Genomic DNA, 16,369 nt, shown 5'->3' on the forward strand with positions numbered 1-16,369 from the left:
GACGAACACGCTCTCGCCTTTGGAATCGGCCGATATCGGTTATATATTTACAAGGAACGTTTAAAACGATGAATTCGACGAATCGAAGGAATATTGGAATTTTAGAAAAATGGAGAGAGAAGTATTCGCTTCTTTCTGTCTTTTTTTATTCAAATTATTCGTTGAATAAATAAATCTCGTCGAGGGATGAAAATGATTGCCTTTGACGAAACGATTAAATCGGAGGAATTTTTAAGAAATATTTTATTTTATTCGAATTATTCTAATCGAGTTGCAAAGGGGAAAGATTCATCGTCGACAAGTATAAGATTCTTCGAAATCGTCAATGCATTGGAAGATGAAAATTGCGGAGAAATAGCACATTAAATCTGCATTATACATTTTGCAAATCCTTTCCTATTCTCGAGGAAGAGATGGATATAATATAATTTTGGACGGTTCAAAAGTCCAATTTTAATGACGTTTTCACAACCAACCCCGTCCCAAAACTGTTACCGTCCCATCGTGGTGGTAATTGCCCGTCTACGATTTCCTGATCTCTCGCTAACCCCGAGAAAACGATGAATTCTGACAGCGTTATCATTGCCACGCGCACTGTTTGCATAAACCCACGTGCAAAACAAACACACTCCTCCCAATACTGAGATAACGAGCGGTGGTTTTTGCTTATTTTAACGATGGATCCGAAGGTTTTTCGCGCGAGGGGACACTCTGTTCCCGGATAACGCCCTCCCCCTCCCTTTGACGTATGTATTCGGTTCAATATCGATTTCATGCTCCTTTTTTTTTTGGAGAAATTATTGTATTCCTGTTTTCTTTGTTTCATTTCTTTTCGTATATATTTCGTAAAATAAATGATAAAAATGTGAATATATATGACACGTTTGAAGCGTTAAATAAGAGAAACTGTAATTTTGTGAAGGTTCCATTAAGGCGCGAGTAAGATTGTGAGTCGCTTAACGATAATCGTCTTATTTGTCCGAGCCAACGTTTCTGCTTATCTTAGAGCCTAATAAAACTCCATAATCGTTGCAATGAAATAAAATTAAGTCGACGATGGTTGAATGTATACGTTCGCGTTAAGTTGTGCGATTCGTATCTCGTACTTTATTAGATACGTTCCTTCTTACCGTGTACTCTTCATTTCACAAGACTAATAATGATGATGAAATAAGAGGGTGATAAAATATCGGTACAATCGGCGGCTGAAACGATGTATCTAACGAGATATAATTTTTGATCGAAAGTCAACCATTGGCAACGTTGAATAGGAGAAAATTTTCCATATTTTTATTCCCATTGCGATGTTGAATAGAGAAGGGCGATCAATAACCATCCACGGACGAGAGTGCATTCTTAGAAAGTGTCTTTTGTTACGCAAACACGCACGGTTCGAGAACAATCCTGAGAGAGGAACAAAGCTCGTTGGATTGTTGTCAGACACCACAGCAAGGAATGAATAACAAGGAACGAAATTCCAGAGAAATATTAGTCCGAAAGATTCAGATTTTAAAATTATATTATGAATTATTAAAATTTTACACGAAAAATCATAGTGTAAGGTTAAAATGATGGAAATTTTTATTTTCGATGCTTGGAAAGAAGAAATATTTCTGCTCGTTGTATCATACTCATTTTTCACATACACATGCCAAATTTTAATCTTTCAACGGCTTCTATTCTCATTGTGACAGTCATTTCTCAAAAAATTTTCACGCAAATGATAGATTTCTCTACACCTTTTGCGTCGCCATCTTTTCTATGTTCGAGTCGCGCGAGATTCGAAATTATGCGAAAAGCGCATATACAAAAATCTTCTTCGAGGGATTAATAATATACGAAAGATTCCAAGTATTTTAAAATTAAATTATGTTTTGAAGATACAAGCTCGAGCACGATTTATTTACCGTATGCTGCATATGTAATGGAAAAGAAAACGACGCAAGAATTTCTAACGAAATCCTGAGACGTTTCCTCTCGAAATTAATCTTACCTTCATTTTTCACCGAAATTGCCATTTACGTACTTTATGTACTTTGCCGGGTTTCAATTCATTCTTGACAAGCGTTGGCAACTTCTTCCCATCCATCGTGATCGCGAAGATAGAATCTATAAAGTCCGCGAGATCCATTATCCGATCTTTTGCCAAGTAAAATATTCATCGCGGAACTTGGATCATTTCGAAAGATACACCGAAACCAAGTTGGTCGAAAGCTGAAGAGCATTAAATCGGAATGATAAATCCCCACGGATTTTCTTTGACGCGTTTTCCACCGTGTATCGATAAATCATTCGGTACAGTTGTTCCGAAAGAGCGCGCCCCGCCCACGTTGTCAGAAAAATATCATCGTCCGCGATTGATTTTTACAAACAAACAGAGAAAAAAAAAATCGATCGATCGATCATCTTTCGCCTCGGTGAATTGGTTTAAAACTAATTTTATCTGTCTCCTCTTTCTGTTTGTTTATTCATTGAAATATAAACATCGTGTCTTTAAACATTAAACTTGGAAAAAGCAAGAAGATCGGAAATTAGATAGATAAATTTTGGGAAATAATTCGAATCGGGTTGTTACGATTAAACGTATCGTTCTTGCATATGTTTGTCACATTTTTTTCGTACGAAAAAAAGGAGATAGAGGGGAATGGAAAAGTTGGTTCTAGCGGTTCGAGGGGGCAACGAATAAATCTCGAGAGAAGGAAACTTGACTGCGTTTTCGCCTGCTGTTCTAAAAAGTCGAGCAACTGTGAACAAAAGTCGCGTTTCTTCTCTGGGCAATAATCCATGTGAAACGTCTCGGTAAAGGGAGAGAAGTCGACAAAGCGGAATGATCGTGGAACGATACACTTTTCGCAATGTTGTCTTCCTCTTAACTCGCATACCTCGCGTAAGTAAAAACGAAATTTTTTCGTCTCGTTTAAAATTCACTCGCAACGTCCATTTAGTCGGCAAACTCGCATAAATTTCCATCATACATCTACGTTCACTATACAACCTCTACGGAAAAAATATAGAGTCCCTCGTACAAAGTCCTTCACGAGAATCTGAACACTCATCTTTCGTTCATAAAAAAAATAAGTACAATTTTTTCTAGCAAATCCGCCCAACTTTTCTATATTATTATCTGCTATATTTTAACAAGCTTTCCAAAAAAATCCAAAGACACCTAAACTCACCATAAATTCATAAATTCATTTCTCCTTAACCACAGATAGAAGAACACTCGAGTCACTCGTGTTTTACATTATAAATACCTACGAATATGCTACAAATCCTTGGGAAAACTCGAGAACACGTTCAAGAAAATGATGTCTCTCGAGAAAAAAAGGAAGAAAAGTAATCCGTGTACGGTCCCTAACTGCTTCTCGCAGCGTTGGAACACGAAACTCCACTCTGCCCTCTGGCGGCAGTGGAGTAAATCGAAGAAAAATCAAACGGAAATGCGATCTCTGTACTCGTTTCGAGCGGACCGGTGTCCGGATGATGTAAAGCGGTCGTCGAGCGCAAAACCCAGGTTATTTCCTCTCTACATATTCATAGCTGCCCCAAGTATACTCGATCGTCTCCACCACGACACGAATTCGGCGCTTGGAGTGGAGAGAGAGAAAGAGAGAATGGAAGAAGATAGTCGAAACGAGAGGAGTGATCGCAAGAGAGGATTCGAAGAATAAAAGGGACGTTCTCTCCTCGAACGAGTTCGAATTAATGGTTATTTTGGCTCGATATCTTAACGATAAAAGCATTGGAAAAAGTTTCGAATAACCGGGTCGAAGTTGTGACTATGTCTTCGATATCTCTCGTTACTTTCTGGTTTTTTTAGAAAAAAAATATTATTTTGATGACGTAATTAATAATGAAACGTCGACGAATCGATCGATTTTATAAACGTATAAAATTGTTGGAATATTCGAGGTTGGATTATTATTAGATGCACACGTAAGTATATAATAACGAAACGTGTAACGTTTGGCGAATTTGTTCAACCGAGGAAAATCATTCCTCGGAATATATACCTTATACGTCTTTCCCCGGTATTCCCACGAATGCCTTTGTAATGCGGCGAACAATCTCGATCCCTTTGTCTGAGGAAAGCCAACGGGGGATGAAATCGCGTTTCAGCAACGTCGATTCGGTTATAAAAATGCGAATCATGCGACAAAGGTCTTAATAGACGTTACCGGCTTTCTTTGACGGATTTCCTCGGGGATCGTTCTTCCCTCTTACTACTCGAACTCTCGTCTCTCCACACAGACCCCTCTTTTTTCACCTCTTTTCCCCCCCCACGCTCTATGATTAAACGCACGAAGATGTATATTTCCATAATCATCGAAGAAGTCGATTAAATTTTTCCTTCGATCCTCGAATCGTCGATGAAAAAGTAGTCGTGGAGCAAGCATGCTTTTCATCCGCATCCACAATTGAGTGTACCGTTTATCGAACTAAATATAATAATCAGAAATGTGATCGAAAGTGAAATTTCAAATTTGGGATGGAGATGGTTAAAGCGATGGATTAACTTTCTTTTCTTTTATTGATTCTTCCATTGATATATTCCGCGGAAAGTGTATCATAATTAAGTTAGAAGGATCGTTCAATTATAGACGGGATTGTGGTATTGCTTGTATCTCGAGCTAATTTATTATGGGAAATATTGATCCGGCGTTATGTGTATATAGAAGTTGTATTGTTTCCTACCAATACTGATACCGATTGATTAAACAACTAGCTAAACTCCATTGTTAGAAACTAACTTTGCTATTCTGGCCGTTATTTGATTGATTGATAGCCACACGGTTTAATTCGTTGAGCGTAAGGAATAAACTGATTAGCCTTCTCCGAAACTTATCCGTCTCTCGAACGTATACGAATATTATTGATCGACGGGAGAAATCCGGATATCTTGAGAAAATGAAAGTTTTATTGAAAAATATTATTATAATTCAATTCTCATTTCGAATTTTCGCGGGTTTCCATTTGCCATTATGCAAGATTGCCACTTCTTTTCTTGAACGCGATGTCAAATTTAAACGCGAAAACTGGGTCGAAGTGTTTCGATTGCGATACACGGAAAACAGGCTAATTACGCTGACTTCGTTTCTAGTTATTTTTATCTCGACGACACATTTTTCCACTTAATGGGAAAAATGGATTATCGAAAATATGGAAATTCGTAGAAATTTGCGAGAAAAAGGGTGGGGTGAGTGGAAGAAAGGTTCTTAAGTATTTCTCACTCAATTGCTTAATAATTCTCAAGATTCTTTTTTTTAAAGTTACAATAAATCCACTGGTACACAGAATCCACATTGAAATTTAGCCAAACAAAAATACCTCCCGCTTAAAATTTTCGCCCGTCGCCTGTGGATGTTTTCGTTTAATTCCACGAATGATACTGGGATCCCGCTCGTAATAACGCTCAGCGTAATGTAATTTCATTGGAATGTGCGTACATTCCCTATGTATTCCATTCCTGAAAATTCTTCTTCGTTTAATCGCTTCAATCGTGGAGAAAAAAATTGAGAGGATCCCTTTTCCCTGATCACCGAATGTCCAGATACAAATATATATCTCAAAGTGAATTTAAAAGAAAAATCTTTTCCTTTCACCAGAAACAACTTCTATATGACGTATTCACGACTTGTTCTGTATTCATACTTTCGCGTGGAAAATTCGTGTTTTGTCGTGAAAAGCGATAGCGCGTCGATGGCAGTTCCAGTAGTCGAAATCGGTTATAGGCAGACTGGCTGAGCGCATCCCTGCTTTCACCACTGGAATTCGATATGACACGAACTGGCAACGTTTCGGCCACGCTTCCTCTCTAAACGATAAAACGTGGCGTCTAATGAACCTCGTTCATTTCGTTCAAATATTTCTATATAAATCGTTTTAATCCGAAATTCCAAAGTGTAATCATTTTGTCATCATGGTGAATTTTCCGCGATATTTTCACTCGAGAATTCGAGAGATGATTTTTCATTAAAACTCGTTATATATATTTTTTTTTATGTCGCGAAATTTGTTTAATATTTTCATTTGAGGATATTGAGATTTGTAAATGTTTGAGATATATCGTATGTATATTCGTTGTACATTTTTTTAAATCAAAGTATTGGTATAAACTTTTTAGAATTTTCTTTCGGTGTCAAATTTCGTGACGTGGAATTTTTCGTTATTGGAATTTTCCGCGGGGAACAACGGGGAGGAATTTCGAAAATTCGGCTCTATCTCCGTCTACCCTAATTTTCGAGCCCCGTACAACTTTACGCATCGAAGCTCTAAAATTCTGAACCTTGCAATCTTGAATGCTCCGCAATGCTCTTCAATTCTAAACTCTACAACCACCGAGTTCTCTAATCTTCCAATTTCACAGTTTCCAACTTCTCAAAAAGCTATTTCTCATTCTCGCCAAATATTCCAAACCGTTCTCTAAAATTTCAGCTGCTGCGAGATCAATGAAATTTCAAGTATTAAATTTCGTTTTTTGAATATCTTGAAATTAGTAAAGAAGCCATTATAATAGTGATAGTTTATATGTAATAGTTATATGTGATAGTGGAGGAAAATTTATCTTTTGTTTTATTATTAAATTTCATTGAATTACTAGAATACAAAGATCGATAACACGGTTGATTAAAAATTTCACGTCGCTATCTTTCCAAATTACATTCCAAGCATAAAAAAAAATCTTTTTTATGAATTGTTAAATCATACATTTCCGTATGATAAATCATTTTTTTAAAATATTTTTCCTTCTTCCACATATTTCCAAATATTCTTTTTAACAAATTTTTCACAGCACTTTTTATTATACACCCTCATACCTCACTATTCTTTCAAATACATTTCGAATATTCTTTTTACAAGTTTTTATATACCATTTTTTACGTTACATCCATTGCATTCCTATTTTTTTCAAATTTCCAAGCACAATATTTCCACAAATTTTACTGCACCAACATGATTTCACGAACAATACATCTCCCAAACACATTCCAAATACAAACAAATTTCCAAACAAGAAATCTCCATTTCGAAATGACGAGTTTTCACACCGTCTTTTACTTACAATACACCACCCCCGTGTCATAAACCATCCATTACATTCCAAGCAAAAAAATAAAAAAAAAAAAAAAGAAGAAGAATAAAAAAAAAAATCCTTCTTTACAAATTTTCATGACGCTTTTACGACGCTTTACCGTCATAAACCATTGCACTATCGCTCTCAACACCGATACATCACCGATATATATATATATATATATCAAGCACAGTGGTAAGATCAGCCATATCGGTATATGCAATAAAGTCGAGACGCAAAGGTCCTCGAGATCGAACGTCAAAGATATTTTTCGCTCTGCTCCATCCTCTTACGCTCTCCTCCACCTCGAACACACGTTTTCATTTTCTTTTTTCCCGGAATCCGCCGCCTTTTTCAGCCTTTTTCCGCGCAGACGATAGGCGTATAGAGCGAATGCAAAATGGTTTAAGATATATAGAGCAGATATAGGGTGAGAGAGGTGTGCCACCTTACCCACTTACTCCTTTTTCTATCGGCTTTCTCTGATCGCTCGGGCCTGAAATCGAGACACGATACGAACTCACGAACCATTTGCTCTCCTCGGGTATCGACGACTCCCGTACCAACCCTCTCGCGATACGTACCTTGAACGATACGTATTTGGCAAAATTTCAAATTTCCCTCTCTTTTACTTCAACGCGACAGTTTTTCGACTAGTGTTTTAGCTAAATAATCGGACGAATAGTGCTGTAGAGTGGAATATGGAAAGTGGATAAATGTAGATATTGGAGAAAGATGAGTTTTAATAAATATATGTAGTATATATATATATACAGTTGAATGTAAAAAGTGGATAAAATATTGGAAAAGGATGATTTAGAAAGTTGATATTGGGAAAGGATGAGTTTTAATGCTATAAAGTGGAATGTAGAAAGTGATAAAGTTGATATTGGGGAAAGATGAATTTTAATAAATATATGTAGTATATATATATAGTTGAATGTAAAAAGTGGATAAAATATTGGAAAAGGATGATTTAGAAAGTTGATAAAATTAATAAAGTTGAGAAAGGATGAGCTTTAATGCTACATAGTTGAATGTAGAAAGTTGAATGTTATAGAATATTAAATGTGGTATGTTGTAAAGTTGATATTGGGAAAGGATGAGTTTTAATGCTATAAAGTGGAATGTAGAAAGTGATAAAGTTGATATTGGGGAAAGATGAGTTTTAATAAATATATGTAGTATATATATATATACAGTTGAATGTAAAAAGTGGATAAAATATTGGAAAAGGATGATTTAGAAAGTTGATAAAATTAATAAAGTTGAGAAAGGATGAGCTTTAATGCTACATAGTTGAATGTAGAAAGTTGAATGTTATAGAATGTTGAATATAGTAAAGTTAATATTGGGGAAAGATGAATTTTAATAAATATATGTAGTATATATATATAGAGTTGAATGTAAAAAGTGGATAAAATATTGGAAAAGGATGATTTAGAAAGTTGATATTGGGAAAGGATGAGTTTTAATGCTATAAAGTGGAATGTAGAAAGTGATAAAGTTGATATTGGGGAAAGATGAATTTTAATAAATATATGTAGTATATATATATATATATATATATATATATATAATATATATATATAGAATTGAATGTAAAAAGTGGATAAAATATTGGGAAAGGATGACTTAGAAAGTTGATAAAATTGATAAAGTTGGGAAAAGATGAGCTTTAATGCTACATAGAAAGTTGTAGAAAGTTGAATGTTATAGAATGTTGAATATAATTAAGTTGATATTGGGGAAAGATGAATTTTAATAAATATATGTAGTATATATATATATAGAGTTGAATGTAAAAAGTGGATAAAAGAAAGTTGATAAAATTGATAAAGTTGGGAAAGGATGAGCTTTAATGCTACATAGTTCAATAAACTATAAATATATCCAATAATTCACTACCTATATCTATACATCTGTTTACAAAAATTAATTTGAAATTATTCTATATAAAAGAAAGAAAGAAAAACATTAAAATTTGTTCAACAACTCTTCGCCACTCACCCATATACACACACCGATATACAATATTTTCTTTCACAATCGCTGGTTTCAAAGTATCTCTACATCACCTTTGCTTACACAAAGCCTGCGAGGAAAGGATCAAACATTCACCCATTCGAAGGATAAACCCATTCGAAATAAATGCAAAAAGTGGGCGACAAAATAAACCTCGCTGACGCGAAAGCGAAATTTCCGGCTGATCGGGCAAATCCATTTAACAACCCTGCCTCATTGACACACAGGGGGAACCGGGCTCATAATCGGCTGATTTTCCGGCTAGATAGCCGTGTCGCCGGCCCGTGGCTGGGGAAGACGAGCGTTTAACACGGTCGGATTTCGGTCGGTTTTCGCGCTGTAGGCGATTTCCACGGAACGCCAATCTGTCTTCGTTTGGTGTACCGTTGCGCGTGGAGCGCGCAACACATCCGGACACGTCGCCTCCGGAGAAATAATGAAATTTCCCGCCGATGCGGGCAATCGTGATTAATGAGGGGGCGCGTTCGAGCGTGGAAATCTCGGATACACGGAGAATAGAAACTGATTTCGACGCCGCGCTAATGCGAGTAGTTAATTCGTGCGTGTGTGAAAAGTTTTTTCGATCCTTTCTCTTCGCTACTTTTACTCCTATCTCCTCTTTGATTACCTTTCATTTCGACGATTAGGAACGTATATATTATATTTATTAATTAAGAGAACAATAAGCAATGAAATAACATTTGGAAAATAATAAATGTATTAAATTTGGAACAAGCGTCCCTATAAAACGGAAGGATAAAATGATATATCGTTCAACCTGACTTTCGGATTATTCGCAAAGAATAAAAACGAATTTAAAAAGACGGATCCACATATATATACGTTACCTCTTTACCAGAATAAAATACACGATACAAAGACTGTTAAAAATATTCAAGAAATAGTTGAGTCAAGCTTGAAAAAGACCTAACTCAAATCCATTCGTTCCATAATATTTCAAAAATAAAATCTCAATGTCTCGCATTTCTCATATTTTTGTCTTTCTCTTCCTAAAGCTCTTAAAACGCTTCGTTCAAACTTGCTCACAATTATTACGTAGACGAAATACACGCGATCATAGAGAGAAAGAATTTCAGGGAGGGGGGCACGAAAAGGAGGAGAATCTCTCGCGTAAATCTCTATCCTGGCGTCGTCTTTGGATCGTCTTATTTTCAGTTTTTTGCTCTTTTTCTGGCTCCTCGTTTGGCGGGCGTGCAAGGCGGCGCACACGAGACGAGGCCGGAAAAAGGGCCGAGATAAGAAGGGGCCGGTAAGAGGCTTTCTTTAATGAACACCTCGAAAAAAATATAAGCTCTAGTTCTCGAGACGAGCCAAAGAGAACCGACGTTGAGAATCCAAACGAGCTGTGCCATTTAGAGAAGATAAATCGAGAGAGGAGGAGGGATAATTAGTTGCGTAATTGAGTGGGAGCGAGATTCTTTCCCTCCTTCGATCTCGAGTTTAATTTTATTAGCTAATAAAGTTCGCGAATTTGAATGAAATCTCGTGGCGATTACCGTATCTTTTGAAAAAGGAGAGTTATTGATAGTTTGGATACGGTTTCGGATATTTATTCGGAGAAGAAATATATTCGGATGAGGAATTATTATTTTTTGAGACGAGAAATAACTGTAGACACGATTGAAATATAAATGTTGTTCGTATTACAGTTCTGGAATCGATGACTTTTCTCGGAAAAATGGCGACCTATTCGAATTCGAGGAAAGGGAGCATGATTGAACGAACGAAGGATGAAATTCCTCATCGAGGATGAATTCTGGTTCTAAATCGAATCTCTATTTTATAATGAAAAACTAAATTTTGTTTATAAAGAGTATTTCTTCTTTTCCTTTTATCGTGGAATAGGGGTATAAAATTTTATTTTGATAAAAGAAAAAGCTTTTCTTCTCAAAGCGTTATATTCGCATCTTTTTAGAAAGTGAATACATATTTTTGGCTTTCGAGCTCGCGTTCAACATTTCAAGCTAACTGATAACAAACGGTTGGTGAAACGTTTTCTCCACCGGCCGAATAAAAGATGTTTTGTAAAAGGATAGCGTGCTAAAAGCTCGACATGCAAACAAGATTCATGGCCCTCGTTCGGGGAATAAATCTCGTATTTTTCCGCCCTTCGTATAAAATAATATTACGTACCGGGCAAAATATTATTCGAATTAAAAACAAGAACGAGATTAACGCGCAAAATTTAATCGTCTCGTCTCATTTTTTCAATGTTTTCCCACTGAAACGGACAGTTTATTCGAAAAATAAACGATCATTTAATCAGCAACCAAGAGAGATAAAAACGTTACTCGTTTCATCATCATAATAAATTTACAAATTACGAAAATACACCTTCGACGAGTTAGCCCTTTTTTAAATTCCAACCCCGCTTTGCTTCTTCGTCTCCGTTCCTTTCAATAACGCGTCATCAACTCGGTGTGTTCCAGGTTCGTAATCGGAAATTATGAGGTGGTTCTGGATTATCGTGCTAATAGCCCTGGCGCTGCCAGCAGCCGTGCCACGAAAGACGCATCGCAGCAAACCTAGTAAGTAGAGAACATTTGTATCAATCCTTTCGATTCATCCCTCTCCTTTCTCTTCACGGGTTAGAATAGCCGATACCTTCGGCCAAATCTAAATCTACCTAGGCGAATATTTCTTATCGAATCTTTGGAACAACGAAACACGAGATAGCTCGCGATATCTCTTGCCGTATTTCGCGGGGGAGGAGATGTTTCGAGAATCCATCGAATGGATGGTGAATTGTGACCAGCTTCGAACGTCGACGAGACATTTTTGACGAATAGAATGTTTTTTCCCTTTCCTTTCCTTTTCTTTTTTTAATATCGTTGGATACATATTTTTTTTCCACGGAAAATTCAGAAAAGTTTCGATAACGTCGAATCTTGGACGAATATTTTATCTTGCTCTTTAATGAAAAAAAAGAAAAAAAAATAGTGGCTACGAATTTTTTTCACGATATTCATTCGGTGTGTACATGATAGGTGGAGAGAAAGTTGCACACGGATTCATTATGCACACCTGTTACCCCAAACTCTGAACTTCGTCGTTTCTAATATTTCGAGGCAAGGGGGAGGGGGAGCTGGAAGTACAAAGTTGATATAAACAAAGGTCAGGGAAATTCGTGCGAAACTGTTTTAGGGATTTTGTAATTTGCGAGTGAAATTTTATTCGCTGAGGGAGGAAGAAGAAAAAGAAAGGGTTAATTTTTTTGACGGATTGCATCTCCTTCTATGAGAACGAAAGAGAAAACTCTTTTGTCGATCGAGTCATCATTTTAAATATAAATAATAAAAACAGAATTATCGTAGAAAAGTTTAGCGCTCGATTTATTGATATTTAAAAATTGAAATACGAATAGATGGAAATTCTTGGAGAAAGAAGTTAAAAGGAGGATTTAGAAATTGAAATTTCTCCTTTTCCCGTGTTTCTCAAAGGAAAAATTAAAACGTGTAACGAGGGTGATGAAACGAAGTGTAATTACGATCAACACTTTTTTTTTTGAAAAATAAAAAAAAAAGAGAAAATTCGTACGAAGCATTCCAAATTCGTATGAAAAAATTCCAAATTCGTTGGAATTTATATTTTGCCAATATTTTCCGTTTTATTTTTTTTTTTTCATCAAATATGAATTAAAAACGATGAAGAAAAATGTAAAGAATATATATATATATAAATTCCGTGCATGTTCCATGTATATATATGAATTCATATTCTTTTTTAATTAAAAATAAGAAAAAACTTACGAAGAATTTCGCATAAATTCCACGGATTTGCAGCGAAAATATTATTTTAAAAGAATTTTCGATAAATAACTAAAAAGTCATCGTGCCGAAATAAAAATAAAATCAATAAAAATTCCAATATTCTCGAGACTTTCAATAAAGTCTCGAAGAAACAAAAATAAAAGTCAATGATACAAAGTCTCTGAAATTCCACTTCGACGCACGAGATCCGAAAATAAAATAAATTACCAAAAAATTCACGATCGATAGACAAAAAGAAAGAATAAAAAGGAGAATATCCAATCGAGATCCCCAATAAATCGATAAAAAAAAATCCCAACGAGTAAAAAGAGATTCCACTCCTTCAAAAATACAGATCCAATATACCCTCGAGTACTTGCCCATATTCGCCCCCCTCCTCCACAACAATCGTCTCGAAACCATCCTCTACCTACCAACTTCTTCCAAAGTTTGTTTGTTTCGAACCCTAAGCAGGATCAACCCTCCTCCTCGAGGAGAAGGAAACCGCGCCATTCTTTTCCGTTCGTGAGAGGAGGGGGAGAGGTCAGGTCTAACCTGGAATGTTAAATTAGGGATGTTAAGGCAGGGTTGTCAAGGATGTCCGTGCTAGATTTTATCGAAACATCGCGAGGTGGATAAACATCCGATCGATCAGCCGAGAGATGATGACTAAGAGGGCGCGATAAATTAGGGATAATAGGCGGGATAGGTTTAATTTACGAGGAGATCAAGCTCGTCGTTGATACGCGCCTCCTTCGATCTGGATCTGGGACAATGCATTCCCCGTATCGATAATTTGCGATCATTCGCGGGATATTCGGGGATCGATGATTATCGCCTGGCCGAATCGGCGAGCTTGTCTCTCTGTAATCAGATCTCGAGCAGGGGAACGATCTTTCTCTGCCTTTGCCACATCAAAATTTATTGCTATTAATCTATCGATAATATTAATTTCACACGGAGAGAGGAGTGAACAAGAAACAAGGGGACGTGGAGAAATCCACTTGCAAACGGTTTAATGGAAAAACGATCGATGGAAAATCTTATAATTTTTTGCCTCGCGTCTAAGAGAAAAGTAGCCGGTGATGGAGAAATGGAGAATCGGTCTCTTGGCAAAATTCAGTGGTGCCAGATGTCGTCGCGAATCCACGATGGAAAGAAATCTGCAAGATCCGTATTTACCGCGCACATAGGTGGCAAAGTTTCTCCAATCTGGGTGAGTAATATCTGCCACTTGGCGGGGGCAGAGCAGAGAGTTTTCGCAGCCCCACCGCCCCCATTAATCAGAGAAAAATTCTTACGTTGCGAGACGTATTACGTATGGATTGATATCGATCGGGAGACTTGGTGATTTGAATCCGGGGGAGGTGTTGCGTCGAAAATGGAATCGGGTTTGAGAGTCGATGGAAAAAAAAAAAAAGAAAGAAAAAAAAAAAGAAAAAGAAAAATGATTGATGAGAGTAGAGATTTTGTTTCCTGTGTGAAAAATTGAATCGGTGGTTTGGAATATTTGACAATTTTGAAAGGGGAAAAAGGAAAAAAAAATGCGAATAGAGAATGTCTCCGTGAAAAATTGTGTTTTCGGCGTAGTTTTGAAATATTTGAAAATTTTTAAATAATATAAACGGAGCTTTCCTTTTTCTGTGGAAAAAAAATTGAGTTGGTTTTTTGAGTTTTGTAATTTAAAGGAATCGATAAAAATAGGAAATTTGGTATAGAATTTTTTTTTTCTTCTCCGTGGAAAATTGAGCCGAGTTTCGTAATATTTGAAGAATTTTTTTTTCTTTTTTTTCCTTTTGTACGAGCAATCGAATCGAAATATATTTTGAAGGATAAGTAATTATTAATAAATTTCTATTTCGAAAGGAATACGAATCTTTTTCGTAAAAACAACTTCTTCCTTATATATATTCTTCTTTTCCTTCTTAATGAAACTTTAGGGCGAAGGGAGAGAGAAATTTTTTTAATTAAAATTGTAATTGAGGATACACGTAAGGGGTTACGAAAAATGGGTCTCGTGTTTGCTCTGTAAATGGACTCGTCGATAAAGTAACCCGAGAAGTTTCTTAGACAAAGGATGGGTAGGTGTTAGGGAAATGTTCCGTTCAAAGGGACCCTTAATTAGATGTTAAATTTGTGGAGGATGGAAATACCGGTGATAATGGTTGGAACTTTGTAATGGAGATCGCGAAAGGTGTTGTCAAGAAATGGTATGCAAAATACGAGGCCACTTTCAACAATTAGAATCGCCTCCACGATCGAATATTTATAATCCTTCCTTCTCCTTTATTCTCCTTTCTTACGATATCTCATTACGAAAATCCTTAAAAAAATCCAAATTCATCATAATCCATCTTCAAATTTAAATCCTTCAAGAAGGATTCTCACTCTGTCTCCTCGAATTTAAGTTATGTAAATAATTAAAAAAGTCTTTTTAATTCATTTTTAAAAAATGAATAAAATAATTCTTCTCTCCCTACTTCCACACTTTCGATATCTCATTCGATTTACGAAAAACGATTACGATTTACGTTTATGATAGACACGATATCCTTTAAAAAAATCCAAATTCATCATAATCCATCTTCAAATTTAAATCCTTCAAGAAGGATTCTCACTCTGTCTCCTCGAATGGAATTTAAGTTTCGTAAATAATTAAAAAAAGTCTTTTTAATTCATTTTTAAAAAATGAATAAAATAATTCTTCTCTCCCTACTTCCACACTTTCGATATCTCATTCGATTTATAATAAAAAAGGTTTATGATAGACACGATATCCTTTAAAAAAATCCAAATTCATCATAATCCACCTTCAAATTTAAATCCTTCAAGAAGGATTCTTACGTACGAATGGAATAAATAATTAAAAAAAAAGAAAAAAAGGTACGGTTTTAACCCACTTTTAAAAAATAAAGGCGCGTATAACAAAATTAAAAATCTGATATAAAAGTCGGTAGCAACGCTAACTAATTGTTTCGCAAAGGCGGAAGAGAGTCGGGTAATAAGATTTTTTTTTTTACGAGCACTTATATCAACTATTAACCGGTGCACTCGTTGCGTGGCTTTACGAACCCGTTGCATCGCGGACGTTCCGCAACCGAGTGAAATATGGCCGAGATCGGAGTGATATACGAGGTTTTTATAATAGACGCTTTCCGGCCCCTATTGTTGGACGGTAATTGGGCAAAAATTACACGGAGGGTGTATCACGACTTAAACGCGGGGGTGGTGGTGTGGAAATGGCCGTTCACCTTAAAACAAGTGTGACCCATTGTTCTCGGACACGGGCGTAACTTGGTTTAATAACCGAGCTTTCGTTTGCTCTATCAACGATGGAGTAACCCATTGTTGGAATTTCTTTTCGTGGAACATTTAACCGGGTCGAAGGATCTTTTATCGATTTTCTTTTCCTTCTTTCTCTTTTTCAAGTGTTTCTCTTTAATTTTATACAGGAAATACATATTATATATATATTTCGGACAGTTCGAAGTTAACACCA

The 16,369-nt window shown here is 36.1% G+C and overlaps 1 protein-coding gene across 7 annotated transcripts in view; it reads left to right on the top strand.

Moving 5' to 3' along the window:
• The window catches only part of LOC114576766 (cysteine-rich venom protein-like), a 94,578-nt gene that overhangs the window by 57,591 nt on the left and 20,618 nt on the right, over positions 1-16,369 (top strand). For all 7 annotated transcript variants that reach the window (XR_009829194.1, XM_062072832.1, XM_062072838.1 and 4 more), the window contains one exon: positions 11,551-11,649. Coding sequence is in view for 6 of the 7 variants with exons in the window: in XM_062072832.1 (XP_061928816.1) it covers positions 11,568-11,649 (82 nt within the window). In the remaining variant the exon portion in view is untranslated. The remainder of the gene's footprint in view (positions 1-11,550; positions 11,650-16,369) is intronic.

The sequence above is a fragment of the Apis cerana genome, linkage group LG3 (assembly GCF_029169275.1).
Source record: "Apis cerana isolate GH-2021 linkage group LG3, AcerK_1.0, whole genome shotgun sequence".
Taxonomy (NCBI): Eukaryota; Metazoa; Arthropoda; class Insecta; order Hymenoptera; family Apidae; genus Apis; species Apis cerana.